Here is a 27,089-nt window from a genome sequence, read left to right on the forward strand (position 1 = left end):
ACCCCCCTGAGCCCCCCTCATCCCCTGCGCAGAGCCAGCCCTCGGGGCACCCCCGGGGGGCGGGCAGTGGGCTTTATTGTGTGGAGGACAGCACTTTTTAGGGGCTTTTATTCGCTTTCCCGCAGGCGCAGCCGGGCTGTTCCCCCCGCCCCGAGCCCAGCTCCGCCCCGCCGCCGGGGCCTGAGCTCGGCGTAAGATGGCGGCGCCCAGCGCGGCGGGGCTGGGCCGGCGGCTGCGGGCCTGGCTGCCCCGGTAAGAGCGGGGGGGGCTCCGTTAGCTCCGGGGGTGATAAACGGGCGATAAATGGGTAATAAACGGCCTCCTCCTGGCTGCTTCCTTGCGAGGGATGAGGTTTGGGGCCGGAGCTGCGGGTGCTGCCGTGTCCCGCCAGCGTCGGTGGAGTGTGGGGATGTCTGCGGTGCCCTTGGTTTTCTCCACAACGTGCTCGAAATGCGGCCTCCTGCTGCTGAATATTTCCATACAGAACTATTTTAAGATTCTTGTTCCCCTTCTGCTAGCGCTGGTGTAGTTATTCAAGCCATCCAGATGCTGGGATCTCGCAGCCCTCACGAGGTTCCTCTCCTGGGGGTGCCAAGGGCCAGGTGCTGCCGTGCTCCTGTTTTTTGGTGTACCTGGGTGGGAGCAAGGCGCAACCACTGCTAGGGAACAGTGCTGGCCTGAGGGGAGCCTCTCGCTCTGCTTTTGTTACACTTAAAGAGTTATTCCAGCATTCAGCTCAGGAGTTGCCCCTGTTTGACTTCTGCAGCTGCAGTGAGGCTCCCTGTGGGATTGCGGGGATTGTTCTTCAGAAAGTGTGAGCCTTCCAGTTCGTTAGAGCCTCTGCTGTAGTGAGGGTGGAGATGCCTCTAAAATCTGACATACACTTCTGAGATGTGTCTAAATTCCCTCTAAGACTTATCAGGTATATTGATGTTCAACCTTCCTTCTCATATTGTTCTTTGCAGGCTGACACAAGTGCGATGGACTCGCTACAACCCCAGCTTCGTAGAGCCAGAAGTGAACAAGGAATTGTATCGGAAGCCTTGGGATGAGCTGTCTGAGGAAGAAAAGGAAAAACAAGAGCTTAGGGCTCTTCAACCCATAAAAGCAGCTCCTCCCAGTGTGTCCTGCTCCGTGTTCAGCGACCCTATGATCAGGTCAGAGAAAGCTTTGTCTCTTACAGCTAGGTCCCATGGAATCAGAACGTCAGGGAGCTGTGCTGTCCTCCTCAGCCTTTACTTGCTGTGGTGCACGTTGCCTTCTCTTACAGCACAATTTCTTTGGGTTAATCTTTTCCCACCAAGCCAGTCCACTGACTGACAATGGTTAGAGATGATTCAAGCAGCTCTAGCGGCACCCAGATTTAAGCATGGGAAAAGCAGAAGGGGGGGGACCTTATCTCTGCAGGTGATGAAACAAGAATTTAAATCAGATCACATTGGACTTTGTGTTTACAGCAAATTCACCAATATGATGATGAAGAATGGAAATAAAGTGCTGGCCAGAAGCCTCATGGCTCAGGTGAGAACTCGTGCTTCTTCTAACTAGTAGGTTAAAACAATATGGAACAGAAGGCTGGGACATCAGGCCCACTGCAATTAGGAATTACCTGAATTCAGGTCTTCTGTGCTATCCTAACACGCTTCCCTCTGCATGTACATTATTATATTTTTTTACATGATCAGGCATAAACTTTGTACAAATTTCAACCTCGTTCAGCTCACAGACCAAGTGATGATAGCTTAACAGAGAACTCTCACTTTCCATTCTTCAGTGTCTCTTGGACCTTTTGAACCTTACGTATGCATAAACTGTCTACCCTTAAGAGCATCATTCTCTCAAAAGATCTTCTTTCTAACTCTTCATGACTTTTTTTCTGTATAGCTTCCCAATGAAGTCCCACAAATGTGTCACCTGTATGACACAGTTTTCACCCCTTCATTATCATACAGTAATGGTTATTAGCTGGTGGTATCATCTGGTATTGTTCCAGCCCCTGAAACGGGGACACATTGTCTAAATATTCCCAAAATTGCCAATTGCTTGTGACACAAAAACACACAGGCTCTGGGGTCTTGAGTTCCAGGCTTTGGAGGAGAGGATGCTTAATGCACACAGACCTGCATTGCTTGTCTCCATTTTGTCCCTGCACTGCACTGGCACCTGGCCCAGGTCTGTGCTACTTGCCCTCCTCACCCCAAATGCAATGACTGATAAAGAGACTGAAGAGCTGGAGAAGGGTGAAGTAAAACTTGAGTCAGAGAGTCCCTGCCAGGCCTGTTAGGGCTAAAAAATGAGCTGCAGGCTCAAGCGTAAATAGGGTGCCTATAAAAGTGATCTTACCCCACGGAATGGGATTATCCTTCTGCTCTTCATGTCTCCTTTCTTGATTTTGTCCCAAGACTCTAGAGGCCATTAAGAGGAAGCAGCTGGAGAAGTACCACAAAGCTCCAGAAGATGAGAAGGAGAAAATTGAATGCAACCCTTATGTCATTTTCCACCAGGCTCTGAAAAACTGCCAGCCCATCATTGGACTCAGCAACATCACGAAAGGTGGCAAAACCTACCAGGTGAAAGGAGGGGGCCTGGGACCACATCTGGTTGGGGGAGAATTAGCTAGGGAAATAAATGCAGTGGTTGCCACCCCTTCAGCTTGGAATTCTCTCTCTCAGAAAGAGAGCCAGTTTGTAATCTGGATTAAAACAGCATTTAGAAACCCTGTCCAAGATCAGGACCCTAGCCTGTGAGCATGGCAATTCCCCTAGCAGCATGGGGCTCTGCTTCTCTGACTAGGTAAGAAGTAGGGTACGCAGCAAACATTTGTCCAAGGAATAAGAGGTGACTGATCTCTGATCCTTTTGATCACAGCAAAGGAATCAGCAGTCCTGGGGCTAGCAGTCGCATCCTCTTTGCTACATGATGTGTCTTGAATAGAAGCCCCAAAGCCCTGGTTGGGTCAGTGTAGCAGAGATGATTAACTAGATACAGTGCAAGATTTAAAACAGGAGCAGAACCTGTCTCTAAATACGGGCTCTGCAGCACTCGAGACCTGATGGAGAAATGAAACACGCTGCCATTTCATTGTCATTTGGTGCAGGGGAATGGTGGCTATTTCACTTCTGCTAGAACAAAGCTGCCTGCATCCAATTCCCGAATAGGCCAGAGGTCCTTACAAAGGCCAGTGTCTGCATGCAGTACCCAAGACCAGAATTTCTGTTTTGGTAGCAAAGTCCAGTTTCCATGGGCAGACGAGGTGACTGGGCACAGATCACACGGGACCTCCAGAGCTAGTTTCACTGCAGGTTGCTGTATGTTGCCGTAGGAATAACAGCGGGGTGTAAATCTGTGGTGTCCAGCTGGACCTGTATAACTGCTGGCGAACAGCAGGCTCCTGCCCCCTCGACGTGCAATAACTCTTAGGGTTTAAATCTTTCCCAGGTCCCAGTCCCCCTGAAGGACAATCGGAAACGCTTCCTGGCCATGAAGTGGTTAATCACTGAGTGCAGGGAGAACAAGCACCGGCGCATGCTGATGCCTGAGAAGCTCTCCCAGGAGCTGCTCCTGGCCTTCAACAACGAAGGGCCCATCATCAAGAAGAAGCACGTGCTGCACAAGATGGCAGAGGCCAACCGGGCTTATGCCCACTTCCGCTGGTGGTAGGGACTGTGATGGGGACGTGTGTGCTGCAAGGCACTGCCACCACCCCAACAGCCTGGGGAACAGCGTCCCAGAGCTGCCTGCCTGAGAGAAGCTGGGGAGAAGAGGGGAAGGTGGAAGATCCCTTCTGGATAGCTTCTGAGCTAAGCCAAGGAAAGCCTCTCCAGTTCCCCCAAGGTTCATTTCCTTTGTGCTCATTTGAATGGGGGAATGGGGAATTGGAAATAGTTACTGACCCCTGCACAGACATTCTAGTTTGTTTAATAATTGGTTTCCTGTGAAGGTAATCCCTGAATGCTTTTGTTAGGGCAACACTGTACAGAGTAATCTCTCTATTCCACTTACCTGTGTCCTGGGGACTTTTAAGTCTCTGCTCCTGTGATCAGCAACGTTTTTCTCTTTCTAGCTGTAGAGCTAGGGAAGAGCAGATCTGGATTTTTTCTTCCATACCATAGCCAGCCTTAGCATGATTGGTACAAAAGGCAATAAAATGTTCCTTTTGGTTCTGGTCATCAGCAACATTCTCTGCACAGATCTGCTGGGGGATGTGAACAGGAAAAATAAAGCTGGTCCTTTATGGGAAAGGTTTCTTGATTCCAAACTTTTATCTCTGTTATTTGAATCTCACACTGGTGTTCCAGCTACCCTGGTTGCTTAAAGCCTGCCTGACACCCTACACCAGAGGAGAAAACATCACAGCATCCCCACCTCAGTCAGGAGCAAGTATTGCAAGTATTTCAAGTATTGCTCACAGCTCTACAGAGAGAAAGCAGGGCACGTTAGTGGAAAACTTTTATTAGAAAAAAAAAAAGCACATATATTTAAACTATTTTGGTTTCTTTCTTCCTCTCCCATTCTTATTCTCTTAAGAAACATAGTGTTTTTGAAACTCACTAAATTTTGAAAAACAGTCACTGTATAAAATTTATAAAACCTGTGTCTAGCTACATGTGCTCAGGGACCTGTCCCGCTGCAGGCTGCCCCGTGGCAGGTCTTGGTGGCTGTGACGAGTGGTGAAGGCTGTGCTGCATGCAGGTGCTGCCAGCGTGCTGGAAGGAGGGAAACACAGCACTTGGATGAGCTGGTTGTGAGGCATCCGACCACAGCATTTTCTGTAACTTGTCCCAGACGACCAGATCCAACCTGTTTTAGGACTGTGAGCTGTGAAAGATTTCCCCTCTGCCTCCTTCAGCTCTGCTGGCTCTTGGGTGAACCAAAACGCTCTCAGCCTAAACTCTGCTTTCCTTAACACTTGTGTAAGATGCTGGTTTGAGCTAGAAGCCTTCCTTGCCTTTTGCTGGCAGCAGGGCATCATTAAACAAACTGAGTGGAAGAACTTGCTGGCTTTGATGTGCCCTACCCTTCCCACCTCTCTGAACATCCCAAGTCAGGCTAGCACCAGTTGCAGACTGATACTGATAGTTATGTGCCCAGAGTAAACCCTATTTACAGGAAGTGCTAGAAAAACATTAACATGAGAAGAAATTCAAACTTGGTATGAAGCTTGCTGGTGAAAGTGCTGGGGACATCTCTCCACCTCTGCTGCAGAGGGGTTAATCTGTCACTTCGCTGTAATAGTACTTCTGGGCAGCGTCCGTCATCTTCCAGTCGGCGGCCCGGAACTCAATGATCTCCAGCAGCAGGAGCTGGGACAGGGAGCTGAGCCCTTCCTGCAGAAGGAAACCATCTCGGAGGAGGGAGAAGAGCTCATCCATCCGCTGGGAGTTCATCTTCTCCAGCTGTTCGCCAATGCGGTGGAGCTGCAGCACCAAGCAGTCCACCTGCAAAAGGAAGAGAAGACAGCTGAGTACAGAGGTATGAGGAGCTTTGGCATATCTCTGTGCAGGTCCCCATCAGTCACTTGTAGACCAACCCATGCTGTTCCCTTTGCTCTGAATTTCCAAGAAGTGACAGTTCACAAACAAAATTACAAGGAAAATGCACCAGCAACATGTAGAAAAATGTTAATTTCCTGCGAGATGTTCACAAGGACTGAAGGTAGACCATTACTTCAACAAGACTGAAAGTAGAGGCTGGAGGAAGGTGCCTTCAAGAACAGAGGGAAGAATGCTCCAAAACTAGAAAGTCAAGAGATTTGCAGGAAACGGGCACTAACTGGATCTTTAAAGAGGGAAAAGTCAATGGGCCACAGGGGTGGGAGGGTTGTGCTAAGGTAAGATGGAGGAGGAAAAAAAAAAAGCCAAAGTGCCCATCCGAGGGCCCATAGACTCAGCAGCCACCCAGGGTGATTCAGGTATGTCCTGTGCATGTTGCTGCACCCTCCTGCGCTGACCAGATGTGTGCAAAGCTCCAGCAGAGCTTCAGCCTGCTGGGATCTGGCACAGCGTCAGCTCCAAAGGCCCAGACAGATGAGCAGCAGCTACACAGAGCATTGCACAGCGTGTCACTGGGCCCTGCAGGACACAGACAGCTGCCCTGCACACGTACAGCCTCTGCAGCTACCTGCTGTCACCTCCTGTGCCTGCAGTGCCTCAGCAGGTCAGGCTGACAGCTGCGTTTCCAGATGTTCAGCTGCAAAAGCAGTTGTTTCTGTGAAAACAGGGGAGTCACTGTCTGCATTTTTCTCCCATGACAAGAGGTGAACCTGCATAATGCAGGACAGCCCTTATCTCCAGGAACAGCTGGACTGCTGGGTTTCCCCTATCATTTGGGCAATGGGGAAAAAGCCATGCAAAGGGAGGACAGAGCCTGGGCAAGGGAGTCAGAACCAACACCATCCTGCCTCCTGGGCTGCGAATCCTCCTGTCCAGCCAGTCTTCTTCCAGCAAAAATGGGGGAGGGAGGCTCCTGCCTGGCCTTAAAGCTCTCCTCTGCACCAGCCCTCTCTGCATCCCTTCAGAACTGTGCTTTTTGCTGGTCCTTGGCTGGACAATAAGCACACGAGCACCCCACTTCCCTGCACTCACCTCCTCCTCCTTCCGTAGGCTGTCAGGCTGTGCCAGTCGGAACAGACAGTCATAAACGGGGTTCACCAGAGCCATCATGGGCATGTTGTTCACCTGGAAAGACACAGGACCTGCTGTCAGCTTGGTGGCAGAAAGGGAAGAGGCTGCAGCTATTTTAAAGAATTCTCCCCCTGCTGCTTTTCAAAGAAGGGAGCAGAATTCAGTTGTGTTGCCAAATGCAGCATCGGTGGGATTTACGTAGCAGACCAGACATTTGAGTCTCCAGGAGCCAGAGAAACTGAACAAACGATGTGAAAACATCTATTTTTAAATGTAAGCAGGTCGTCATGGGAAATGCACTTGTTGTAACAGCATTTTTCTTGCCTGCAGGAATTGCATCATTTTTAGACGTACACCAAGCAGACATCCAAGCGCACACACTGCAGCAAAGGCTTGCAGACAAACTCCGTCAATACGTGGGCTAGAAATGATGTGAGCACCCACGTGACTGAACGAAATGCAGCTCCCCTTGGACCAAACGGCAACTACTTCGATCTGGGACATTCAGGAGCAGCCAAATCGGGATTTCGAGCACCAGGTACAAAACAAGGAAGCTCAGACTTTGTGACTATTCCCAGAGCTGGCTCTGCCTCTCCAAGGCTGTGTGCCTGCCTGGGAGTATCCTTGTGCTGAGAACTGGCTCTGGCCCCTGCACTGCTGAGCCGTGGCCTTAGGATGCTGTGCAACACACATCCAACACCCCTGCCCCGGACCCCTGCGCTCTTCTGGCACCCACAGGCAGCAGCAGCTGGGTGCTCCTGCTCCAGCTCCTTACCCTCAGGTAGTCGAAGATGTTGCAGATGAAGGTGACGTAGCAGATCCATGCCTGCAGTGACCGGGTGCGCAGATCCTCTCTGTCCTTGTACTCCTGCTGCAGCCGGTTCAGCAGGCTCCTCCGGAAGACGCTCTGGCCGACTTGTTTGCTCTCTGCCTGTGGCCCCACAAGAGCAGGACGGAGGGATGAAATCGGGGTGTGAGAGGGGCAGGGGGGTGCTGGTATCTGGGTGATGCAGGACCATCCAGAGACCTTCCTGCGATGCCCAGGGAGGCATGGAAGCTGCATCTAACTGCCTGCACTCACCAGCTGAACAGCTGGATCCTGCCACTGCAGGGGGCAAGTGGAAGAGAGAAGCTGGCTGAAGGGTCAGAGTGCAGGGCTGGAAAGAAGCCCCTCTTGCTCCCAGCTAACAATAACCAGCGCAGGTTAACGGTGTTCCACTGTCAGGACACAAGGATCTCCTACCTGGATGATGGTGTAGCAGATGCGCCCTGCCTCCTTGCTGAACACACAGTCTTTGAGGGACTGGTCCACTATAATATTGGCCACTTTGTCCAGGTCCACACTGCTGGGGTCTGCAGAGAGGAGAAACGCTGTCAGGATCCGGCACATTTTGTGCCCTGCTTGCTCTTGGGTGCCTATAAAGCCACCGGGGTTGGTCTAGTACTAGCTGGGGCCTCGTACAACCACGTTATATGGTGGAAAAACTCATGCTCGCTCCCACTGCCCCTTTTGCACACCAGCTGCTTTGGAGATACCATCTCCAATAGTCCTCCCTGGCTGGAGACACAGCCAACAAGATGGAAAAGTGATGGAGAAAAGCACAATAATAAGGAGAAGCAAGACGTTGATCTGAATCTGAAATCCCAGCACAGCTTTGAAGTTTGGTTAGCAGGAGCCAGCCATGCAGGCTCCCCCTGGGCCTTGACCGGAGATGTGAGCAGGAGACCCCAGGGGCCAGGAGGACCAAGAACTGGGTACAGGGAGAGGAGTGAGAGGCCAGAGCTGGGAAGAGATGCCGGGTGAAAGCAGGAGAGGAAGGTACCCAAAATCAGAGAAAGCCACAGTGATGAGCACAGTTCTCTGAGAACCAGGAGCTGGATTTGAAGAGCTGCAGCATTAAACAGCGGGGAGGGGGTGGTGGTGGAGGGGGGACAAGAAGAAAACAGCTTCACCCGTGTCCCAGCCATACAGCATGTACAGAACAGCTTTTCTGCACTTAGCAACTGATGTGAGCAGAAGGTGTCCGAGCACCCAGCCCCATCGGCTAGCCAAGCCGAGTGTGGCAGAGGAGCTCGAAGAAAGCCTGCTGACCTTTGAGTGCTGTTTTCAGCAGCTTCTGAGTCTCGGAGTCAAATGACTGTATTTTATACTCTTCTCTGCCTGTTTCCCCCATGACCGGCTTCCTCCGACGGCAGAATCAGGGGAACGGATGTGCCAGTGGCAGCCCCTGGGAAAAGAGCAAACAGGGTTTAGTTGGGCTAGATGTTCACCTGGCCATTCTGCAAATACCAGCTAGTGGTGGAGCCCAGGCTTTTACCCTGGCAGCCCCCCAGCTCCCAAGAAAAATCCTCTGTTCATAGGGCATCCAGCTCCAGCCCTAAATCTGAGCACAGCCTCACTCCCATGCCTTTTTAAGCCTTGCTTCCTACCAGCCTATGACAACAAACTCCTGGGCTTCACCTTCAGAGCATTTGCATGGTTCTGATGTGAGAAATGTGTTTCAGCCTATTGATCTGCAGGTTCAAACTGGACAGCACACCAAGGCAACCCCCAGATGTGACAGCTACCTCCCTTCACTGGGCTTCCTTGTGGCTATATGTGGGGAAGCACATGCAGGAGCGCCCCGTGCAGCCACTCCCTTGTGCCTTTGAAGCAGCATTTCAGCTGATTTCATGCAAAGCCTGGGAGGGTCCAAAACCAGCACCCAAGCATCCAATCCACCCTATCCAGTATGAGCCAAGCCTCTCTCCTGCACCAGAGCCAGACTCCCTCAACTCCCAGCAGGACCCAGCAAGCTCTTCCTCCAAACCCCACAACAGCTCCCATCTCATCCCTCTGCAGCAAAGCGCAGCTCACTGCGTACAAACGGCGCTGCTGAATGCTCTCTAGATTCATTTTCTTCTGCTTTGTGATGCAGCAAAGATGGCAAGGGGGTACAACACCCGGCACAGGGAGGAAGGGCTTCCTTTGACACACACACGAGGCAAGCTGCTGGATGCGAAATGCCAGGCTGCCAGACCTACAGCGCAATCGGGGAGAAGGCAATCTGCCAAATGAGTTTTGCCAGCTCGTCGAAATTCCTCGGCCGTTAGTCACCCTTCTGTGCAAACAGGTCCCTACCCCGATTAAAGCTGAAGAGCCCATTGCCCTTTAGAGGCACAGAAACAGGTCGCAAACAGCCCGACCCCTGCTCGCCACGAAGCCCTGGCACAGCACGTAATAACCCAGAGCACACAGCGGAGCTCGCTGGAGGGGGACAGGCCCAGCTCTGCCCTCCTCGCCTGCCTCTTGGGGAGGCCCAGGGCAGACCCTGCCCCATGGGGGCTGCCAACAAACCTCTCAGAGCCCAAACTCTGCGTGGTGTCACCTGCCCCCGAACTGCACAGCGATTTCCTCCCTGGAGGGATCCCCAAGCAGCCGGGCACTCCCAGCGCAGTGCCTGGTTGGCAAACACCTCCCCACCCGCCCTCTGCTCTGCACTCTGCCGGCTCTCCCCCTCTGTACCTGCACTCACACCATGCTGTGCTGCAGCCTGAGCTCACCGACAGCCCCGCATCCCACTGGCAGCGCTGTGTGTGGAGAGAACCTGGCGAGAGCTCGGCTCAGCTGGGCTCAGCTTGGCTCGCAGGAAGCGCCCGAGCCCGTCTGGCAGCGTCGGTGCTGCCACCGCCCAGCACCTCCCTGGGAGCATCCTTCCCCAGGGCTCCCTGGGGATGGACACCACCGCGTTGTATTGCCAAGTAACCCTGCTCAGAGCAAACACAGCCTGAGTACAAAACCAGCCGGGCCCCGTCTGCACCAGAGGTCCTGCTGCCGGCACCGCCTGCATGGTGGCAGCGGGTGACAGCGGGCGCAGCAATTCCCAGGGGTAAATGCTTGCTGCAAGCAGTTCCCATTAAAAAAACTGTCCCAGTGCCACCTGGGGAAGGAGCTGGTTGGGTTTGGCTTCCTCGCTCCACTGGGAATCAGCCCCTTACATGGCAGCACCCTGCCCTATGGGGTTATCCCTGTTGGGAAGGGCTGGACATGCCCCAAATATTGCTTGGAAGGGGAGAGGAGCAGCGAGGCTCCTCTGCCACCACCGACCGCGCACCCACAGCCCCCCGAGGGGCATCCCCAGCCCCCCGGGACCCCCGTCCCATCTCCTCCTGCCTCCCTGAGCCCCCCACCTCGCCTCTACCCCAATTTGGGGAACCGAAGGGCCCCGGGGCAGGGCAGGGAGGAACCGGCCGCAGCCCCACCGACCTTGCCGGGCCGCCCCCGCTCCGTCCTTCGGCCGCTGGGGCGCAGGGACATGGCCGGAGCGTCCCGGACCCCGCAGCCCCGGCTCGGGCCGGGTTTCCTCTTAGGTCATTTCCTCGCCCGAGCCGGGGGAGGGCAGAGCCGGGCCGGGCCGAGCCGGGAGAGCCGCGGCAGCCGCCGCAGCGCCACCGCCTGCAAGCGCCGGGCCACGGCGGGCGGCGGGGCTGACCCCGGGGAACCCCCCGGGAACCTCCCGGCTCCTCCCCGGGACCCCCCCGGAGCCTCTCGGTCCCCCCCCCGGCATCTCCCCCCCATCCCCGGGCAGTGTCCGAGGGCATTGCCTACCTCTGCCCCTCCGGCTGCAGGTGGGAAGCGCCTGGCTGTTCCCTCCAGGTGCGGGTGAGCTACGGGGAGAGGCTCCGAGCAGGCACGGATCTGCTTGCTGCTCAATGTGTGCGTGTGTGGATAAAAATAGGAGGAAAAAATCATGCCGGGGAAGTGTTAAAGCAGCTCGCTGAGCGGGGTGTAACGCACTTCGTGTTTTTGATTCCGAGCTCCCAAAGAGAGGAAGATCCCCGTGGGGCTGAAGCTTTAGCAGCGTTCAGCCAGCAGCGGAGCAGCCGGGCTGCTGGAAACGGAGAGCAGCCCCAGGAAATGCAGGATGAGCAGTTTGTCAACATTTTCTGCAGCGCTGGGTGGCCTGGCCAGGTACAAACAAATCTGAACTCATCCCCCGTGGATTTGTGGCTCGGGACAAACAGTGTGGCTCTGACAGGCCGTGGGATGGGGCTGCACAGAGCCCGTCAGCTCTCAACAGAGCCCAAAGCATCTCCTGTGTCTCAGGATGAAGGGGCGGCTCTGCCTGCTTGTATGGCCTCCCAGGAACCAGAGAAGGAAGGGAAATCCAGACAGCTCCTGCTGCTCCGGGCGGGCCCTCCTTATCTTTCCCTTCCAGGCAGCAGGAGGGCCACGGCGGCCCTGCAGGCTCCAACTGCACGTCCCCGCTAGGAGGGAAGGAATGAAAAACCGCAGCCAGGCACGAGCATAACAAAATATTTAATGTTCAGTCTTTCTAAAGGTAGCCACACACTTTGTGCACTTTGTGCTCAGATGCTTTCAGACTACAGCAGCTGCGAAAGATCCACCCGGACAACACAGCAAAATGCAGACAATTACAGTTCTGCACCACAACAGAAACTTAAACCCGAATTACAAACGGTCCATTCCAGAACCAGCTGTACAACATTCATTTCATTTTAAAAATGATGCGAGGCAGCTCTGGATGAGCGTCCCGAGAACACAACTGCCCGAGGAACTCAAGGAGCCGGTCAGTGCTAGAGGAAGCAGTGCATTCATCACGGAGTTTGTGCGTAAAGGTCCTGCCCGAGGCAGGCCAAGAGCTGCGGTGGATCCCACAACCACCGCGGGACTCGTGTCTAACATTTACCTGCCAAAGTGCTTTTGGACATTCTGAGGAGAAAAGGCACTAGAAGAAAACAAATCGCTGAGCAGCTTGAGAGGGGAATTTCAGGCAACGCACGTCCCCACATTGCCTCAGTGAATCCCCAGCCATCCCTGCAGCTGAGCCTCACAGCATGTCACCCGCTGTGTGGATCCCCCTGAAGCAGGCTGATCCAGTGAGTATTTTCTAAGAAAAATTCTGTTCCAGCTTATGGAAGAACAAGGGGCCCACAGCTCTCTCCTGTCTGCTGCTCTTCTAATTGCAGGGAATTCAGATTGAAGTGGTGTGAGCGGGTTTAGCCGGAGCAGCATCAGCAGCAAAACCTGCCCCTGAGTTCTTTGCACAAAACCAGTCTCCCCCCTAAGAGAAAGCAACGCTCCTCTCACAGCCCCTTCCCCAGCAGCGACTCCCCGTCAGCCAAGTGCACGTCAGGAATTTCTCAGGGACAGATGCTGCTGACCAAAGGCGAGAGACAAAGCGGCTGAGCTGCAGCTTCTCACGTTCTGTAGTGAGGGTCGTCACCTCCTTCTCCCCCCCTCACTGACAGAGCAGCTGCCTTTACAGGCCTACACTTAGCAGCCCAAAGGGATTTATAAACCAGGCTGTGCACCAAAGTGCTCTGCCCATGGAGTGCTTCTTCTGGAGTCCACACCAGACTGGCACAACAATTAAACTTCGACTTTGCCATCTGCTGGAGGCAAGCTCATTGAATGCAGGGTGGGGAAAAAATTACCCCAGAGAGGAGCTGCTCTGCACTCTCCACTGCTGCCCTCTCTGTGGAACAGTCAGGTTGCACGCACCCAAAAGCTCTTCATCTGCATCACCTCACAGCATGCTCCACGGACATCACCCTAACAGCACAGTTTTGTGCTCTTTATTCGTTGACCCCTGTGAAAAGCAAAGAAAATCATCCTCTGTTCCAGAGCTTCCATTTCCCACCGCTGAGCTCCTAACCAGCTTCCCTCTATTGTGTGCAGATGAACAGCAGCTCTTTCACGCAAAATGGAAAACACGAGTCTTGTAATGCTAAACAGGATGGATGGGCCCACGTTTCCTACAGGGGTATGGAGGTCTAGGTCAGCATGGAAAAACTTCTGCTGTAGCCAGTCCTGTCCCTGCTAACCATGAGCATTCCTCTCTACCCGCAGCCAAAGGGCAGGAACAATCCCAACCTGTTCGTGCCTGTTTTGAAACGAGATTTCTCTGCCTCAGAAGGACAGCAGGAGGCTAAGTTCCTCACTGGTTATGATGCCTTCCAAGTCATTACAGGCTAGGATGTCTTCCAAGAACAACGGATAAACAGTAAACAAAGGCAAAACATTTCTAAGAATGTTTTGGGGAGCTCTCAGAAGAACCGAGGTAACACAGAAAAATGCCAATGGAATGGAGGCACTTTGACAAAACTTTGCTTAAAGGAGAAATGCAAGGAACATTGAGAAAAACTGCCCATTTTTTTTCAGTGCATGCATTTAACACTGAGAGGTTCATGTATCAGCCTCCTACCCGACACTGCTCAGTCAGTCTAATTTTATGTAGTTCTCAAAGTGAAACAGCCACTGTGCACTCACAGATCTCAAACCACAGCAGACACAAAGTTATTTTGCTTATTTGCCCTGGGCTTGCAAGGCATCTCGCTGGATATCTCACCCACCAGTGAAACAGCTGCTCTTTAAAAACAGCCTCTCACAATAGTTCAGGATAAGTGAGTAACACTGATATGCAATCCAAATTGCCAGCAGAAATTGCGTCAACAGAATGGAATTGGTCATGCTGGAATTTGGCCAGGCCATTTGGGATTAACACCCTGAATATCGAAAGAAAGCCACAGAGAACTGCGTTAAGAGAAGAACCATCAAACCATCCCCAAAATAATTGCAGTGCTCTGCCCTTTTTACCATTCACCAGATGACTAACATGCTTTTGTATCACACTGGCTCTTCCTTGGAGGCCTGCCTTCCACACCCTGGTCCAGCTACGCCCTGCTCAGCTTGAAAAAAAAAAAAAAGAAGAGGAGGAAGAAAGTCATTTTCCTCTCTTCCCTTTTACATAATTCAGGGTGGTTTTTTTTAAACCATTTGCAAAATCTCTGAAACTCAAAGAAAAACACTTCTCCAGCTATAATTCACTCATCCTTTTCTCATTAAACACCAGTTGAACAATTCCAATTTGATGTGCAGTTCTGTCACTTCAGCTATTCCTGACAAAACATTTTCATTTGCTAGCACCACAGTAGGACTGAGGTTCAGAAATGTTTTGAGACCAATACAGAGATACTCTCTAGAAACATTCACAGGTGGTATTTAAAAAAAAAAAGACTTAGTACTTTCCACAGGACTTTCTTTCAGTATTCCTATGTAGATTAAATATTTCTAAAACAGCATTTGTTTACTCACTCAGCAGGGAAACAAAGCACCCTGCAGTAAGAATTGGGCTTGTGCGCTGAAACCCCATAAAGCGGGGCTCTTCATCTCAGGGTCTACTTGGAAACAGCGTGACCAAAACAATGCAAAACCTTAAGAGATGTATGGTAAGACACACAGGAAGAGAAACTGGCACTTAAGATACAGTCAAGCTCACCAGAATGAGTTGAAGTCAGCATGATCCACTAAGATACTGTGTTTAAAGTGGCTGAGAAGGCACAGCCAGTGAGTGGCAATCGAGACAAAATTTGCAGCAAAGAAAAGGAAAACAAAGGATCTGTGCACACTTAAGAGGTTTTGGCTGACTTCACAACAGTGGTGCAGAGCTACCTGTGCAACACAGAGAAAAGCACACGCTGCCAACAGCAGACCATAAGCAAGGAAATAAAGCTGGGCAGATTTAGTGCTGAGAAGTGGTTATCACGTCGGGTAAGCAGCAGCAGCAGCTAGCCAGGATCCCTCTCTGTGATCAGAGATCCCTCCCGTGCAAGCACAGGAATTCACCCACTCTCCTGGGTGTGTTTGCAGAGCGCAGGCTCTGCTAAGTAGTTGGATGCTTGGTTCCTCCCCTCACTAAATGTGCGCTGATATTAGAGGAGACAGAACAAAGAAACAAAGAAGTGCTCTGTTTAACAGCTTCCAGCAGAGCATTTCAGCATCGTCAGCAGAACTGCAGTCACCTTCTTCTCCTGCTTGGTCCCAGGATGGCATTTCCTCCAGGCTGGTGGAACTCTGGGAGCTCTGCCACTTCCAACATGATAAAGACAGAGCAAAGCCTTCGCTTTCCTTCCTCCAGGAGAACACCAGGTAGCCAAACGCATGCCCGTTTCAGCTTTCCTTCCTCTTGGTGCCGTCAGTGTTCTTCAGGGCACACAACAGGCTGCAGAACAGCTCATAGGAGAAGAAGACGAGGCCAGTAGAGACAGCAGCCTTCAGCAAGCTGGGCGAAAGGCCCTTAAAAAATCCACCCAGGCCCTCCTCTCGCATGACCTGCCTTAGGCAGTCCAGCAGACCCCTATACATCCGCACCTGGGAAAGAATGGTGAAAAGGTTAAAGGAGAACAAATCCAAGAGAGCCTACCTGGGAGAGAACACAGAGAGCCCCAAGCTATACCACAGAAACAGAATCTAGACATGCATCCCAGAAATGCTTTTCTGGCTATTGTTATAACTACCTGAAAGTGTCAGAGTCGGGTTGTTTGTGCTGCTAGAGAGAAAGTACGTGTTTTGCATCAGCACAGACCTGAGCAGATCATTCTAACGGAATGCCCATAAAATCTTTATGCCACAACAGCATGTATTATTTATGGTAGGAGTTTGTAAAGCAATTATTTCAGATTGTGCTGCTATTGTTTGCCATCTCCCTCGCTCTCTAAGGAGAAATAACTTCATTTTTTTGACATAAAGAAAACACAGCTACAGCACTTAAGTCTTTAAATTAGCTGTCTGTATGTCATCATGTCACACCGTGAAGGTTTAACATCGTGACACATCAGTGCTAAGAACAAATTCTGTACTTCACTGGAAGAAGCATCCAATGCAATGGGTTAAGGTTTCCAATTCCTATCCAAAAGTTTCTTGAGGTACAGACTGATTTACTTCTCCGATCCACAGAATTTGAAAGAAAAATAAAAAAAAGAAAATTTCTAGTCTTCAGGAAAAGAAAGAGATAGCTCCTTGAAAGATCTATACATGCCCTAAAGTGTATTTCCAGGTGCTACAGATGGTGCTTAAGAACACCAGAAGCATTTAATTTACTTTGAGTGTCGGGATGTTCTGGTACATAAGACATATGTTGAACACTTGGTGCCCATTCTTCACATCAAACCAATAATTGCAGAAAAGGATACTGGCAAGCGATCCTAGCATAAAGCCAGTGTAATCCCCTGCCAGTCATTCACTCCTGAATCACAAATACCAGGCAGCAAGTAGAAGAATAAAGGAAATCAACCCCCCTTTGTCTGACTAACTAATCCCCAACTCCAAGACAGCCTGCCTGATGAAGATGGATGAGAAGGCAAGGTGCAGGTATGCTGGACAATATCATAAAATAAATCAATTTATTCACACAGCTATTCCCATTATTAAACAAGAACAATTAGCTCCCAGAAGTCAAACATTTCTCACCTGCCCAAAGGCTGCTCGGGCACGCTCAAAGCCACCCACTTGCAGTCGTTTTTTGATCAGGTCAAAAGGGTAAGTGAGGGTTTTGCTGATGATTCCAGCACAGCTGCCACAAACGAGATTTTTAACATTGCCTGAGAAGCAGAAAGGGGAGAAGACAGCAGAGGGAGAAAAGAGGATTAGCGGGAAGTTCAGATGAAAAAGTCATGAGAGGTAAATTAAAAATAACCTTTCACAAGAAGTAAGGCCCTTTAAAATCACACCATCTCTTCTGTATAGTTTGAGCCTCCGAACCTCAACCAGTGTTTTCTGCATCACACTTACAATGTCCACTGGAGCCAGAGCATAAAAAGCTTGTGATATGATAGCTCATTGCACTGAGTTATGATTTTTATCTACCAAGTGGCAATGCACAAAAAAAAGAGTCACCAGAGAACCCGTCACTACCGGATAGAAAAGTTTGCATGGCTCCCAGTAAAAGGAAGGTTTCTCACTGGAAACCTTGCACTTCTGACTGCTCACTCCCATCCAGAAAGTCAATTTAAGTCACACGTTGACATTGCCCGATTTCACAAAGTCTTGTGAGAAGTTAATTTTATGGTATTAGTCTTTTTCCTGACATACGTGAGTTCACAGCACAAAACCACCATCGGTATCAGCCTTCTGAAAGGAAATGTGCAGACACGATATTGAAAATTCTAGTTCCCCCATCTGAAGGAATTCTGTTGAGGAACCCAAACACATTTACGCAGCATCCACTCTCTCTCTGGGAGGCACTAGCCTCCAGAACTGTCAAGGTGACAGGTTGCATCAAGATGAGGCTCTTTTATAATGGAGCGAGAAATCAACATAAGAATATCAAATCAAATAGCTTCAAATTAGACTAAATGAATCCTCTGCTCTAGCAGCTGTGCTGGAACCCGTAGGCAGATTTACTGAGGAAAGTTGAGTCCTGTTTGTACAGCGCTACTGAAATTGAGAGAAAGATAATGCCAGCACGGTCTTACTACGGTATGAGTAATGTGACACAGCTCAAGAAAGAACACCCTCTGGTGACACTTCAGTTTCCCAACTAACCATGTTTCCATCATGGTCGTTCTATAAAACAAGTTATTTGTAAACTTCACTCTACTTACTTGTGCAGTATATGTGCAGGGATAAGAATAAAAGATGGGAAATTGAGATGCTTTTCAGAGGTTGCATTGAAAAAGGACAGATAGGACAGAAAATTGGGCTTATGACAGTCTCCCAAACTATTATTCACCCTCTCTTTCTCTTCAGATCACTGACTTCACTGGCCCAAGAGCCTACCTCCTTCCTTTCCTTCAGCTGGAATCATCCATTCAGAAAGCTGTTTCAAGGTGTTGTAGAAGGAGAACTGGAGACCAGCATATGGGAAGATGGCAATGATTGTGGGGGTCAAACCTCTATAGAACGTCCGAGGCCCTTCTGTCTGGTACATGGTCACCACCGCATGGCGAAGGTTGTGATAGACCTAGACAATAAAGAAGATGCTGACTCGCCGGTGAAACAGGCTTAAAAACATCAACCCAAAAAAGTTCAGGATATTTCCTGGTAAAGAGGATAAGAATTTCCCGCTGCCCAAAATACAACTGACTGGTTTTCAGCACAGAGCGATGAACAAAGTGATTCTGCACATCTTCACGCGGTATTCTTAGCTGAGCCCTTGTGGCTCTTTTAAGAAAGCTGACAATTTAAACCTACGTCTGAGCCACAAGAGACTAGTTGAATAGCTGGATCATTAGCTCTGCACTGAAAGGCCTGGGCTGACATTGCATCCCACATCCAAGCTGTGCTTCTGAGGGGAAGGAACAAGGCACAGACCTGAGCTGTGGACTGAGACCACTTGCATCACTGCCATAGTTACTTAATTCTCTTATTAACAGCTCTGCTTGGTCCTGCAACAGAATTAATATAATACATACTGTCATTCTACTGCAGGCTAAGACAAAAAACACAAATGGTTGTGATACAAACTCACACCTGTCTAGTTATTACAGACCTAATTAGCACGGAGACCAGGTCTTACACAAGAAAGGATAAGAAACACAGGTGAAAGGTTTCAAGTTTCACCCCCACCGTGATCTAAACATGACTCTGTGTAAGTGGAAAGTTTGAAACACACAACGCACAACAGGCTAGGGAGCGTATTCTATAAGTGGCCAACAGCCAAAACGAAAATCGAGTTATCCTGCTAAGGACAGCTTCTCCTTTCTGGATCACCTGTCAGGAGTCAAACAAAAACAGACCCAGCAAAACATAATTAAGAAAGCTAATGTCAACAGCACAGAGGATATCTTGGCAACAACACAAACATTGCCCAACAACAGCACCTGCTCCTTTACGCTAACCCACAGACTGTTATGTACTTTCCAACCTTCCCACATTCATAGAAATAAAAATTGCTCCTGCGAGAGATGGTAATTCCAAGCAGTGAATTCTGAACCGTACCTTTGGCTCACCCTGAGCAGCAAAGCGGGTGCGTAGTGTGTCAACGGGCTGAACTGCAACAGTGGCCGTGCAAGCAGCCAGTCCACCGCAGATGAAGTGCACAAAGGAATCGCGGGCGTTGTACGAGGTGACGTTGTGCACCAGCTTGGTCAAGCTTTCAAATGCCATGAACTTACAGAAACAAACACACACAGGTCAAGGAGTCAGTTCCTATCACTGACACAGATCTCCTCCTCTTCTTTCATCTCACCACGAGCTCCACCCACAGCTTGTAACCACCTCCTCTCTTTGTCCTTCAAAAGTCCTCCAATTTGCAACCTGTTGGAGCATGTGCTCAAAGAATGCCTTGTGAAAATCACTGAGCAGCCTTAAGAATGCTTGTGGTATTCTGATCTCTGACACTTCTGGTGCATCTGGCATTTAGAGCTGTGAAAACTCATCTTCATGCTCTATATATCCCCAAAAGTATTTGCTATGTTACAGATACAGCACCCATTACTCTTTGAATGGCTGATCATAAAATATATTGCTAATACTTAAAAATAAAGCATGGCAATGTTGTGCAAAATACTGTCAATTCAGCCTCATTGACTGTGTTGCCCTAACAGCTTCCTAAGAAAATGTGAACCAGAGCAAAAAAACACGCAGGCTTAGAATGTTAAGAGCTAAACCAAGTGTCAGGAGCAAACGGGGCTTGTCTGCGACATCAGGCAGAGCGCGAACTGAGTCTATTCTTGCTGTGCTCCAGGCTGGCCAAGCAAAATTAAACGCTACTCTGCAAGCTCAGGAAAATTAATTTAGGAATTAGACACCAACATTACACAGCTATACATCTCTGTGACTAGAGCTGCCTTGAATCAGTCCAAGGTAAACCTGGACCCTTCTACCTTTCTGCATATGCCCACGCAGCCAGTCTGAAGAAGAGCAAAGCAGAGTCCTACAGAGGTACACTGGGCGCAGCTGATGTGCGGTCACCTTACCTGAACAGCTCCGTAGCCAACTGAAAGGAACTGGGCAGGAACGTGGCCCTTCCAGAAGGCTCCCAACCCCTCCTCCTGGAAGATGCGCTGTACAGCTTGCAAGATGCCATGGTACTTAGCTCCTGGGGTTCTGGAGGAGAGCTGCTCAATCTGAAGCTGGAAGAAAACAGAAAAAATCTTTTAAATGCCACATCATGTTTCAGTGATGTTCAAGTGTCCCTGCTGAGGAACTCACAACCCTAAGAGCCAACCCATGCTAAGCAAAGGCATCCTGAGGCATTCTGCCTTCCGCAGAATCCCATCTAGACCTGACTGGGATGCAATTTGTGTAGGTCTCTGACGAGTAAAAGCACACAAACAACGCAAAGGTCATCGGTAGGGCTGACAGCGAAAATTAAACTAGGCGATTGAGATCATTTAGAAAAAGAGAACAGAGCAAGAACACACAGGATCCCGCTGGCACCCACAAGATACCCGGTACGTGCCCTGCCACCGCCTGACCCACACCTGACCCGCGCTAAGGCCGGCGCTCAGGATCAGCGCTGTGCAGGCACCAGCCGCTCGCCCAGCACCCCCCAGCCCTGCTCCACGAGGGCTCCTCGCCCCCTGCTCCCCCCGGTACCTGGAAGCGGATCTTGATGACATCCAGGGGGCTGACCAGGACGCGGGTGACGAAGCCGGAGGCCGAGCCCGCTGCGGCCGCTTCCACCGTGGAGACGCACTTGGCCTCGGGGTCGTAGCCCACCATGCCTGCCCGGGGAGCCCCTCAGCGCCCTGCCCCGAGCCCTCACCCGCAGCCCCGAGCCCCCAAACCTCCCCTCACCCCAATTCCCCCTCAGCCTCCCCTCAGCCCCAAACCTCCCCTCAGCACCCCCCCCCCCCCCGGGCCCGCTCGGTGCCGGCCGGCTCCCGCCTCGGGCCCCACCCGCCGCCTCAGCCGCCGGCCGGGCGCCGCTCGGCGCATGCGCGCCGCGGGGCACGCTGGGAGTTGTAGTCCCGCGGCCCCGCTCCCCTGACGGGGGGACCCGGCCCCGCCGCCCCCTGGCGCTGCAGTGGGGGAGGGAAATGAGGCGGCTGATGGGGAACCCCGGGGTGCTGGGGGGTGAGGGGAAGAGCAGGGCAAGAGCACAGCCCCTAAGTGCAAAGCAGCTGGTCCTTAACCGTACCCTACAGTCACAACGACAGGCACCTTGCTGCTCTTCATAACGCACAGAAAAGTTTAGCAGAACCTCTCAAGGAACGAATTAAGACGCAATTAAGACGCTTCTGAGCGTGTCCTGCTACAGCATTGTAAAGAAGTGCCCAAAACGTCAAGCCATACTGTGAATAATTTCTGTACTGACTTCACTGGTGCAAATGAAAACTAGTAACGGGCAGACGGCAGCGTTTCTGATTCACTCCGTGCTTATCTGCCTCTGATCAGAACTGGGAGGAACCACCACAGGCCGGTTGTGGCACTGGGCCTCTTCCTATTGTACGTTAAAACCCACTACAAAAGGCAGAGGCAGTGCCTGTAAAAGAAGGCTGGTGAGAAGCGGCAGAGCCAAGGGAGCAGCTTCAATGACCTGCAGAGCGGCCCACAGCCCTCCTTAGCACAGCCGACTTCTTCCATTTCTTTAGGCAAGAGGAGAAAATTGGAAATGAGCTGTCAGGCACTGACCACGCAGAGCCAAAGCTGCTGTGACGGCCTGAGCTGGAGGTGCTGCTGTTACACAAGTCAGACGCTCATCTTTCCCTGTCCTTTAGCAGACGCTCCAGAAATAACCAGCGTATCGCCCTCCAGCACTGGCTCCTCACTGCCTTAGAGTCAGCACCACAGGGCTGCTCGAGTGGTTACAAAAAGAGCTGAGAAAAAAAAAAGCAGAGGAAGAAAGGCTCAAGTGCCACCCTCCCGCTCCACTAATAGATCCTGTTTGCCATTCTGACAGCGACCTGATTGCTCCTCTCCCCCCTTCACTACTCACACCAGCACATGTGGTTCAGTGACACGGCTCTCGGTTGACAGATTGAAACAGCAACGTGACTTTGGCTAGGCGTGCTGAGATCTAACCGCGATGCTACAGAGGCTGAGCACTTACAAATTACCTCGATCAGCTATATTTTGGTCAGCTGAAATAACAGACAGATGCTCAAGTGAAGAATTCAATGTATATTTATTATTCACAGTTAATTACTATCTACCAAATGCTGCTGCAGAGTTAAAGGATTAAGTACATAGGCCTTTTTTATTTAAACACTGATTTTTTTTTAATATATATACACACACAAGACATATGTCTGCAAGGCTGCATGATATACACCAATTCCAAAATAAGGAAACAATCAAATGGTCCAGGTGTAGAATGCCATAGATTCCTTTTCCAATCACTTTACAAAGAAGGAAGAAAGTGAGTGACAGCTAGCAAGGAGAGGGGGAGAAAGTAATACTCTACAGGATAGCTCTCTCTTTCATCTGCTGGAAAATCAAAGTGTAAGGCAGAGTCCATCTCAGGAATAAAACTTGTAACATTTAGTACAAAAAAAGGCACCCTCCAACAAAAGATTGCCCGTGCTTATGCAGGGCGGGAGGAGATCTCCACCGCAGTTTTTGGATTCGTTGGTGGGGTGAAGGGATACAGCCAAGCGGCCACCAAAAGGAAAAATAACACAACTGAAGATTGGCACAGAGAGCAACGTGGTTTGATTGCTTTTCTTTCCATCCAATTTAACGTCGCACTGCTCTGGTGGAAGAGCGAATGGCCACAACAAATGCCATTATGGTAAGGGGTGGGGATTACAGTCATCACACAGCCTGCTGTGAATGGGGAGCGAGGTGGAGGGAAATCTACGTTAACAGTAACACTGACCTGAGGAGGGAGGAGAAACTGGAGAACAGTGATGCCAACCCCACTTTTCATGAGCAACACGACTGCAAATACTCCCTATCCAGGCAAAAGAGACAGGCTGATTACATGCATCACGTAGAAACATTCACTAATAGCATAAAATGGTTTCAAGCACTATTTCTTGAGGTTTTTCTGCATTATAAAGTTTTCCATCAAAGGAATGTACATTTTATAGGACATCTCAGGACTACTCTTTCTCAAATTCCCCCCCCTTAGCCCTCCCTCCCCAAAATATTCTTCCTCATTTTCCCTGGACATACCTTCCCGGTTTCTCTTTTATCTTTTGAGGCTCCTGGTTGCAGCTCTCCACCACTGAGCAGCCTAAGCTGCCACTGAATGCCTTGATTTTTTTCCCCCCCCTTGGAATAAGGAAATTCAAACAGTAAGACAAATCTTAAGATTAAAGCTCCATCTCTGGTTGTAGATTTTTCTCAAATGTCCGTTGATAAAGCCACCCTCCTCTACACCCCTCGCCCCAAAGTATTTATTTACACGTAGGCAGAAAAAAAACCCTCTGAAAAGCTCTGGACTGTCCTTTTAACTTAAAAAAAAATAATAAAAAAGAAAATAAGGGAAAGGCACTATGGAAAAATGTGCTCAACCGTACACCTTTAAGAAAAAACAAAAAAGCTGTCAGCACAGCATTAATAGACTTCAGTTGTAGGTTGGAGTTTCTGAAAGCAGCTCTTGACTCAAAAGAAAAAACAAAACAAAAAGCCACATAACTCTTCTCCCTTCCCCTGCTCGGAAGCTGCTGAGCTTCAGAAGAAAGTGCCAAAGGAGAAGAGACAATAAAAATTAGAACAACACCTCATCTTTCCCAGGCAAGAAGAGCTGAATGTTGAAGGCAAAAGCAGACTGATGATTTTTGTTTTTTTTAAAGGCAGGACTGTGGATTTGGTTCTTCTCTCATGTCCCTTCATGTCAAATGAAGACCGTTTGCAGAGAGAGAAAATACCAGCAGAGTTTCTCCCTTTTCCTTTAACTGCATGGCTAGGACTTTATATGGCATTAAAACTTCATGCACTGATGGACAGAGGAGGAGGGGGAAACAAGAAGAGTGAATGAAAGGGGGTAACCCAGGAGCAGCTGAGGAAATTTGTTATTTTCTTTTTTTTTCTCTTTTTTTTTTTTTCCTAAGATAAGTTTTGGTGTGTAAGTTGAACTCTTCCCCCCCCACCCCACCCCTGAAGTTCCGTACTGTGAAGGAGGATCACCTCACGGTGAAAGGTGACTCAGGTTTTATCGCCGTGTGATTTTAGGTCACTGGCTGCAGTTAGGCTCTGTATGTGTATTTACTGTTTCTCTCGTTTCTTTAAATAATCTCTAATATTTATCTCTAGATGTTCCGATTCACTGGGGTCACATAGTTGCGTGGAAACATGCCCGTCTGTCCGTGGCAGGCTCCCTTCCACCAGTTGGGGTCAGAATTGTCAAGGACTTGGATAAAGTCTCCGCGGCGGAAACCCAGCTCTCCTTCCTCTTGGGGATCAAAATCAAACAGGGCCTGAACGTACGTTGGTTGCTGAAAGGGGAAAGAGAAAGATATGCAAAATGAGAGTCATCTACAGCACTCAAGACACCTGCTCCCTCAGGCAGGATTGATTTTTAACTTGCACCAGAGATAAGCAGTGAACATTTGGGCTGTTGCACTTTCCTGAAAGCCAGCCTCTATCATCTGTAACACGATAAAAAAGGAAAGCATGGTCTATAGGAGACCTTAGAAAAAAGGTCAAATTTCTGTGAAAACCCTGAAATTAAAACAGCAGATGTCTCAGATGTTCTGGTAGTTGTTTTCCAGTGTTCACTACTTACCATAAATCTGTACTGTACTACAATGGCCTTTTTACTTATTTGTCCCGTTTACAACAACCAACAACATGAGTATTAATAACCTACCTAACCACTGAAATACACAAAGTTCCCCCTCAAAGCTTGGTACTGGCATTTTACACATTTTCCTCAAACCCCTCCAATATCAGTTTTGCCACAAAGCATTGTGTTTGGTCAGCAAATGTCTCCGTTGTTATGGAAAATCTAGGGGTTAATTTAAAAATGCATTTGGATTCTTAAAACTGGGAGTCTAACAAGGTATCTTCATGCTTGTCATTCTCTGCCAGCTCTTCTCATCACTGACCCAACTGTGCAGAGCTGTGTGTTCAGATGAACTCTGGCAAAGGCTGCCCAGGTCACCCAGAGAAGTGCAAGGTTCTGGCTTCTTCAAGCTAATGCTGCAGATAGAGGCAAATGGATTTATCCAGAATTGACAAAAGATCCAGTTATACCCAACGTAACATTTGGACTGCCCTGGGAAATGGAACAAAAAGAGCTACATACACACAAGCTGCTCTACTGACACGTAGCAGGAGGTTTTGGTTCCTCTTTACGCTGGCTGGATTCAAAACAGCAGGCTAGAGATGTTCCATATGCCACCACCTGTAGCTACCTCTTCAACAAAGTACTTCACTGCTACCAAGGTGCAGTTGTGGCTGTGACCCAGTACAAATAGAACTGTCCTTTCTTACTGTGTCCTAAACCAGTAGTAAACCCATTCTTAATTCACAGGAATCAGATGACCTTACTTCAACAGTAATCATAACCATTAACAGAAGTCGAGTGTCCAAGCAGCAACAACACTTTGCCAGGACTGAAGGAGAGACTAGGAGTTAGCAGGTAGGCTTTGCGCAAACATCCAGCTAATTTTCCAGTATAATTCTGGCAACAAGATACAAAACTACACTTCAACAGAAAAAAATTAAGTCAGCTTTTCTCCATCCCTGTTCGTTTACTCTGAGATGTAATCCCACTCCAGATTGTGGTTGCAATAGACTAAAAGATATGCTCTATGAGGACACTTGTCTTACCTGTGGCACCTGTTCAATGTCCCGTAGAAATATTTGCTGGTTCCTGGAGACAGATGTGGATCTGTGATAATCTACCAGCTCGTTCAAAGAATTGAACTTCACCACCCAGAGGAAATACTTGCCAGCCCCATCTCTAAGCACCTTGAAGTGCTGCACATCGTTTCCAAACCTGGGAAGGAATAAAAGAAAAAAACACATTATTAGTCACTGAGCATTCTGCTGGGATCATGAGCATGAAGAGTTGGGTACAAAAAGGTTGTTCAGGGCACAGTAAAAACTGTTGGTGGCACTGATATTACAAGTACCAGTTCATTGTTGTAAAGATGTTTGAAAACCAGTCGTCAGTTGCATCTTACAGAAATCAGCGATCACAGAAAGAATTCAAACACTGAAATTTTAAAAAATCCTGCAAGTTTCAGATGCGCTCTTCTTATAGTAGGTCTTCAGTTTAAAACCACCTTTTCCAACCACTCTGAAGTTGCAGAAGTTTGAGGCCTTCTGGTGTCACAACGCTCCTTCTCCAACAGCATGTGCAGTCATTTCAGCTTTTTTACACTGCATTACCACATAGCTGCCATCCGGTATGTGTACTTTTGGATGCTTGTATGCAGTCACCTGTGTCACTGAAGACAGTGCACAGGATACCTAGGACACGTGCAATGGACTTTTACAAACGCAAGGTCATGTTGAAGAAGCTGCACCACAGCACCTTCCGAATCTTGCATTTGAACGTGCACTAGAAGTTGAACATGTGCTTCAGCCACAGCAATTTCACAACTGACTCAAAGCCATTTCAATCTCGTGCTACTCTTGCTAAGGTGCCGCACTTCTCCCAGCCTCAGCCCTTCCCTCACACAGTACCACTGTGCCTGTGTGATAATGCAGTACACAGGCACCAGTCCCATCAAAGCTAAGTTGCTGGGAAAAGAACTGCTGTAGCAAGGGTAGGATCATCTCTTCTGGCAGATGGTCTGGACTTACGCAAAAGGACATCTTGCAAAACAGATTTCTCCACT

General features: G+C 49.6%; 4 protein-coding genes across 5 annotated transcripts in view; 1 reads left to right on the plus strand and 3 right to left on the minus strand.

The window, feature by feature from the left end:
• Window positions 1–44: 44 nt before the first annotated feature.
• On the plus strand, window positions 45–4,241 carry MRPS7 (mitochondrial ribosomal protein S7). The gene is made up of 5 exons (XM_068654608.1): window positions 45–252; window positions 966–1,157; window positions 1,458–1,521; window positions 2,403–2,570; window positions 3,439–4,241. Exons 1-5 carry the CDS (start codon window positions 197–199, stop codon window positions 3,658–3,660), a joined length of 702 nt encoding a protein of 233 aa, XP_068510709.1. The 5' UTR covers window positions 45–196; the 3' UTR covers window positions 3,661–4,241.
• A 195-nt stretch (window positions 4,242–4,436) lies between these two features.
• Window positions 4,437–11,026, minus strand: MIF4GD (MIF4G domain containing). Its single transcript, XM_068654610.1, has 6 exons — window positions 10,870–11,026; window positions 8,716–8,851; window positions 7,867–7,976; window positions 7,399–7,554; window positions 6,585–6,677; window positions 4,437–5,438 (listed from the first exon to the last, which is right to left on the minus strand). Exons 2-6 carry the CDS (start codon window positions 8,795–8,797, stop codon window positions 5,211–5,213), a joined length of 669 nt encoding a protein of 222 aa, XP_068510711.1. The 5' UTR covers window positions 8,798–8,851; window positions 10,870–11,026; the 3' UTR covers window positions 4,437–5,210.
• A 1,636-nt stretch (window positions 11,027–12,662) lies between these two features.
• On the minus strand, window positions 12,663–21,182 carry SLC25A19 (solute carrier family 25 member 19). The gene is made up of 6 exons (XM_068654606.1): window positions 20,947–21,182; window positions 20,325–20,480; window positions 19,345–19,515; window positions 18,184–18,367; window positions 16,876–17,006; window positions 12,663–15,777 (listed from the first exon to the last, which is right to left on the minus strand). Exons 1-6 carry the CDS (start codon window positions 21,070–21,072, stop codon window positions 15,577–15,579), a joined length of 969 nt encoding a protein of 322 aa, XP_068510707.1. The 5' UTR covers window positions 21,073–21,182; the 3' UTR covers window positions 12,663–15,576.
• Window positions 21,183–22,458: 1,276 nt separating this feature from the next.
• The window catches only part of GRB2 (growth factor receptor bound protein 2), a 57,368-nt gene continuing 52,737 nt past the window's right edge, over window positions 22,459–27,089 (minus strand). For both annotated transcript variants that reach the window (XM_068655169.1, XM_068655168.1), the window contains exons 5-6: window positions 26,074–26,242; window positions 22,459–24,734 (exon numbers count right to left, since the gene is read on the minus strand). In XM_068655169.1, the coding sequence (XP_068511270.1) occupies window positions 24,549–24,734; window positions 26,074–26,242 (355 nt within the window). In that variant the 3' untranslated portion in view covers window positions 22,459–24,548. The remainder of the gene's footprint in view (window positions 24,735–26,073; window positions 26,243–27,089) is intronic.

Source organism: Anas acuta, chromosome 18, assembly GCF_963932015.1.
Source record: "Anas acuta chromosome 18, bAnaAcu1.1, whole genome shotgun sequence".
Lineage (NCBI taxonomy): Eukaryota > Metazoa > Chordata > Aves > Anseriformes > Anatidae > Anas > Anas acuta.

Coding starts and splice junctions, on each gene's coding strand:
- MRPS7 (XM_068654608.1), top strand. CDS start 197: ATGGCGGCGCCCAGCGCGGCGGGGCTGGGCCGGCGGCTGCGGGCCTGG. Junction 1,158..1,457: donor TTCAGCGACCCTATGATCAG/GTCAGAGAAAGC, acceptor TTGTGTTTACAG/CAAATTCACCAATATGATGA. Junction 1,522..2,402: donor CCAGAAGCCTCATGGCTCAG/GTGAGAACTCGT, acceptor TTTTGTCCCAAG/ACTCTAGAGGCCATTAAGAG.
- MIF4GD (XM_068654610.1), bottom strand. CDS start 8,797: ATGGGGGAAACAGGCAGAGAAGAGTATAAAATACAGTCATTTGACTCC. Junction 6,678..7,398: donor ACATCTTCGACTACCTGAGG/GTAAGGAGCTGG, acceptor GTGTCTTTCCAG/GTGAACAACATGCCCATGAT. Junction 5,439..6,584: donor GCCTACGGAAGGAGGAGGAG/GTGAGTGCAGGG, acceptor TTCCTTTTGCAG/GTGGACTGCTTGGTGCTGCA.
- SLC25A19 (XM_068654606.1), bottom strand. CDS start 21,072: ATGGTGGGCTACGACCCCGAGGCCAAGTGCGTCTCCACGGTGGAAGCG. Junction 19,516..20,324: donor TTGGCTACGGAGCTGTTCAG/GTAAGGTGACCG, acceptor TGTTTCTGTAAG/TTCATGGCATTTGAAAGCTT. Junction 15,778..16,875: donor CCCGAGCAGCCTTTGGGCAG/GTGAGAAATGTT, acceptor ATTCTTTCCCAG/GTGCGGATGTATAGGGGTCT.